Below are 5,836 nucleotides of genomic sequence, written 5' to 3' on the forward strand. Positions count from 1 at the left end.
TCTGATAATAATAATAATAATAATAATAATAAGTTATTTTTTAGAATTCTTCATATTTTAATTTATACTTTGTATTCTGAGATAAACGAAGAAATATCGAGCGATTTATCCAAATAATCGTTGTCCAACTGAGATTGCTTAACAATTTTAATATTATTTCAATATGGCTTGGAAGAATAACTATGGTGCTACTTGACGTATTCAATCTAAGATTTGTAAAAATCTTATAGAATGTGACATGTGCGTCAGCTCGTAAAATTATTAATAAAATTAATGATTGCATCAAACGCGATAGAAATGTTCGCGTTCATCAGGGTTTATTGTATCGGTGTAAATACAAAAGGTGTGCTTGTTCTCAAGACCAATTTTCATCTGGCTCTGCGCAGCACCCAGGCGCCTCCATTTTTAATCGATACATTATCGATATATCAGAGTTGATTAATTCGCACGCACCATATGCTGGAAATACACAACCGACAACGTGTGTTATCATGTTTTCGTGTTTAATAAAATACTGCAAGAATAATTCGAGAAAGATAAAAGATAAAAATATAAGAAGTTATTTTCGATAACATACATACATATTCGTGAAATAAATAAAAATTTTCTAACTAACATGTTACGAAAAAAAAGAAAAAAATGAAGAAAATTAGGAATAAAATAAATATGTAGGTTCATATTCAGAATTCATGCACATTTTATCAATAAGTACATTGGAGCGTTGAATAGCTGCGTATGTAACACACTCGATTTGTGATTTGTCGCTCCGCATATATTTATTGATTTTTTTCTCCATTAGTAGGTATCATATCAGTTCAAATTTGTTATTTAGGGCCGATTGTTCCATCTTTTGGGTAAAGTTTACCTTTTAGGTAGATTATCCAATCACGTGCGCGGATTTACCTAACAGATAAAATTTACTGGCAATAATCGGTCCTTAATAATGTTAAGTAAACAATAATAAAACTAACCAAATATGTGTTTTTTTCATTACTTACTCCTAATATAATATCTTTTTGTATATTAAAATTTGAATATTGTTTATATGATTTTTTATGTTATATTTTAATAAAACAATATAATTATAACATATTTTATCTTGCTAGGCTCAAATAGCCTTGCAATATTAATTAAATTTTTTATTCATATTAAGACTATTAAAATATATTATTCTTAATTATTTACTTTTTGCTCTTTATATTTGTACAAAATAAATGCATTATAAATATTAGTAGATATACGATTTTATGGCTATTATGATTCAAATTAACCATCATAATATGAACGATGCTGGGTATAACTTTCTATTGGCTGTTGAGAAATACTGTGCAAGAGCATCTTTGTATTTACACCATGATATCGGAGAGATTGTATTTTATAAGCTCCAATCAGAAGGATACTCTTAGGATTGGGAAGTAACTAGTTATCTATAACTAAGTTACAGTTACAGTTATTTTTTTTCATTAACTATAATTTAACTTAATTCCTTTTTTCCTTTTTTGTAACTGTAACTTAACTTAGTTTCCTCCAACATTTCCTCCAGTAACTAAATTAATTTAACAGTTATCTTTTACATTTTAAACTTATTTGTCAATTTAATGTAATTAAAAAGTTAATTAAAATCTGAATACTGATTAAGGCTACAGTCCGCTTAATGCTACCAATGCTTCGAAGTATTTTTCGATTGGTCAGAAAATTGTAAACGTAAATTATTTTTTTCTTTGATAGCCCTCATGATATCGATGTTACTCATATTGTTCTGTCATGAACTGAAAAGTTACTTTTTTAATAACTATAATTGTTACGAGTTAATTTTTAGTCTCAGTAACTTGGAACTGTAACTGGTTATTTTTACAAAGTATTAACTTTCCCAACCCTAGATAATGTATCCTCGATGTAATATATGTATGTATATATCTTTTTTTAAGGGATCAACATATTTGCTAACAAGGATGAAAATTTGATCTAACATACATAGAAGAATATACGTAATGTATTGTCACGCTATAAGTTACTCCTAATTAATACTTCTCACGGAAGTATTCAACTTAGAATTTTATCAATCTAATCGATTGGAGTGTGCTCGAGCAAAAGATCATATGTTTTCCTGATCTTCGTTGTCTTCACCACCGAGATTTTCCTCGCTATCCTGCCGATCAATTGCCACAAAAATAGCTACGAAGCCTTTGTTTGAAATTGTATCGTCGGTTTTGAATCTTACTAGCAGTGCCTCGTTCATGGAAATAAAATCAGTAGTATTCTGTAATATAACAATACTGTAATATAACGATTTGAATGTTTTTATCCTACAAAGTCCGATGAGTTTTGACAAAGCGCTCATGTGTAGATAGAGGACTAAACTGAATCGAAGAGTCGTCTACCATTTTACAATTTTTCTAATTTTCCTTTTAATTATCCAATAAGTAGAATATCCAAAATTTATATGTAAAACAACTTTAAAATGTATTCAAAGAGATCCAAAGCCGTCTATATTATCGACTAAATCAAAATTTTTGTATAACAATTGCTTTTTTCTCTTTTACAGATTCGAAAATCCTTTTCCAAGATTAAAGTATACGCATCAATACGTGTCTGTGAGGTGGAGAAAAAAGTTTCAAAATTGGAATCTTAAAAAACATTTGTTGTCATTCTCGGTGTAACTCCACCTCACAGACACGTATTGATACGTATACTTTAATCCTAAAAAGATTTTCAAATTCGGAAAAAAAACGAAAAAAGTAATTGTTATACAAAAATTATGACTTAGTAATACAACGGTAATACAAATGGATCCCCTTAAGGCGATGCTAAAGCTTTCTGTTTTACCCACATTTCCATTTAATGAAAAATCTCCAAATTGGATTTATGGATTGCAAAAGTATTATTACATAAATTAAAATACGCACAAATTGCACTGGATTTCATGAGAAAATCGAAAAAAAGTTAAAAAATTACTTTTGGCTCGTACAGTTGTCACCTCAGATATATTTGCTTGATATAAGAGTTTTATATCCGTATTCATAATCAGACCTTCTACTTAAGGCTTCCTTAAATTTATCTTTAGATGTTGAGAAGCTAATGAAATAATTCGTAGAGTATCTACAGATAAATTTAAGGAAGCCTTGAATATAAGGCCTGACTATGAATATGAGTATTAGATTAAAAATAAGCGTACAACTGAGGTCCTTGCCGCGCGACAAAATGAGACGCAGTCAATAAACACATTAGGAGCTGTAAGCTTATTGACTATCGCATCACATTTTGCCGCGCAACAAGCGTTTTCGCGTCCAGTGTGCAGAAGCCATTAGAGAAATTCTGAAGTTTGTATTACCAACTAAACCATATAATTTTTGTATAACAATTTTACTTTTTCCTCTCTTACTGATTTGAAAATCCTTTTCCAGGATTGAAGTATACGCATTAATATAAAGTATATGCATTAATATTGAAGTATACGCATCCTAATAACTAAATATTCATAGAAAGTTCGATTCGTATTCCCAATATGCTGAATATTCGACATAGTGAAAGAATCGTCACAAAATAAATGTCGATGAAATGTTCAGAATATTCTATGAATATTCCTTATATATATCAAAATCACGAGAAGCGAGTGAACAGTACACATCTCTATCGACAAAGGATCGCGGCGAAGAGCATTTATGGCGGAAAGCGTTAACAATCATCTGGGACAGAAGACTAAGGAGCGTAATATTTCGCCTATAAAGTAAGCTCCAAAATTGAGCTCTAAGATGAAGGTGTTTAGTTTTTCAAAGCAAAATTTTATTTAAAAATTTTGTTTAAATGATTTAGAGATAACCTAGAGATTTATAATTTCCTGAAAAATTAAAATTTTGCGGAACATGTGGAACATTTTCGAAATGTGTAACGATTTATAAATGGAATTTTTAATCAATATTGGAATATTCCTTTTACATTCCGTAAATATTTTGAAATATTTCGAAGTACTCTTGTTATTTTGGGATTGTTATATTGGGGTTATTTTAGAAACCTTTTATGAATATTTCTGAAATATTTATAGTTTGCTGGATATGTGTCTGTGACATGGAGTCCATGCTGAGAACAACAAAAAATTTTGAAATTGAGATCTTTTTTATCATTTCTTAATATCGCGCTCCAGAATCGTGATAACATTTCATATAAAAGTTCTTCATATAAAAGTGCAATCTATACTTACGAAAGAATAATCTACAGATTAATAATTTGCATGAAGAAATAATGTGGATTTCTTAAAACGTTATATGAAATTTATGTATGTGTGAGTGAGACATTGCTGTAGTGATGTACGTGTCAATGGTCGGTATTCATAATCGGATCTTATATTTAAGACTGTCTAAGTACAGTTTTAAAATGCCATGAATCAATCCGTATTAGCATCTTAAGATATTACTTATAAGACTCAAAATAAGAACGGATTATAAATATCGCATAATGGCACATAAATCATCTGTGTATAAATATTATTTTCAATGACTAATCTTTAGATATCTTTAGAATTCCCTTAAGAAGTTTTTTAAAAAACAAGGTATTTTATAAAGATATTTTAAGATATTTTATAAAGAACTCTGAAAGCAATCTTAAAGTTGTCTTATGCATCGAGTTTACTCGCTATTTGATAATCTTTAGAAATTAATATCTCGTTACACTATTGCGAAAATTGCAAAATGGTAGATGATTTTTTGGCTCATTTTAGTCCGCTTTATCAGCATACAAGCGCTTTATTAAAACTTATCGGACACCCTATATATCGCTTTGTATATTTTCATATTATTTCAATATAATGCTATTGAAAGCATTCGAATACACTAAAAAGGCATACTTACGGAATTACCACAAAATCGACCATACGGTGGACTAGACGCGTCTAAACCGGAGAAAACTTCAACAAAGTCATATCCACATTCGGCTTCATATTCCAATTGGAACGAAAGAAAAGATAAATGAACATTTTTACCTAGTGGCGCTTCTATTATCCAGTCACAGTCAGTTCTGTGATCATATTGATAATAACCATATTTGGCGTGAGAATATAAGTGCTTCACTCTGTCGGTTGCCATAAGATGACCACCGCAGGCTGTAACAAAAATTACAGTTACTATATGTTGTCGAGCGCTATTAAACTGGAAGATTCTTCATTAATGCTTCGATATTATATTAATTGGATTCGATATTACATTTTTGACATTTGATAAATCTTTGTGCAAAAATTTTCATTACTGGCACTGTATTATAGAAACAATAATTTACCTGTACTATGAGTGGCTAAGAAACCTTTCCTCTGTACGGAAGCATCGCTCTTGAAAACCATATACATTTGATTGCTCGTAGCGAGAATCGGATGTGGTTCTTTATTACCGCAAAATCTACCTAAGGTTATGCTGTCGGGTGAATCTCCGTCATAAATAGCAATATGATCATACGCACATTCTTGATGCGGTTCCATCTCGAAAACTTTAAAGACCTGCAGTACACATTGTCACGAATATTAACGATTTAATACATTTTCTTCTCCAACTACTTTTTTGTTTTTTTCTTATTTATTTTTTTAAAATAATGCACTAACTGTCTTATGTGTGTATATCGATATTCATAATCGCAGTTCTTATATTTAAGATCATCTTAAGATTATAAATAGAGATGCAATCGAATATTCAGATTTTAAAAATATATTAGTGATAATAAAAGTTTTCAGAATATTTCAAAATATAATGTACGTCATTTCAATATAAATTTGGCCGCATATATATATATATATATATATATATATAGAGAGAGAGAGAGAGAGAGAGAGAGAGAGAGAGAGAGAGAGACGACG

At 29.9% G+C, this 5,836-nt stretch overlaps 1 protein-coding gene across 1 annotated transcript in view; it reads right to left on the minus strand.

Moving 5' to 3' along the window:
- Positions 1-2,095: 2,095 nt before the first annotated feature.
- LOC105624289 (tolloid-like protein 2) overlaps positions 2,096-5,836 on the minus strand; it is a 19,804-nt gene continuing 16,063 nt past the window's right edge. The window contains exons 2-4 of the mRNA XM_012205649.1: positions 5,269-5,482; positions 4,845-5,095; positions 2,096-2,260 (exon numbers count right to left, since the gene is read on the minus strand). Coding sequence (XP_012061039.1) covers positions 2,096-2,260; positions 4,845-5,095; positions 5,269-5,482 — 630 coding nt within the window. The remainder of the gene's footprint in view (positions 2,261-4,844; positions 5,096-5,268; positions 5,483-5,836) is intronic.

Source organism: Atta cephalotes, assembly GCF_000143395.1.
Source record: "Atta cephalotes unplaced genomic scaffold scaffold00075, whole genome shotgun sequence".
Lineage (NCBI taxonomy): Eukaryota > Metazoa > Arthropoda > Insecta > Hymenoptera > Formicidae > Atta > Atta cephalotes.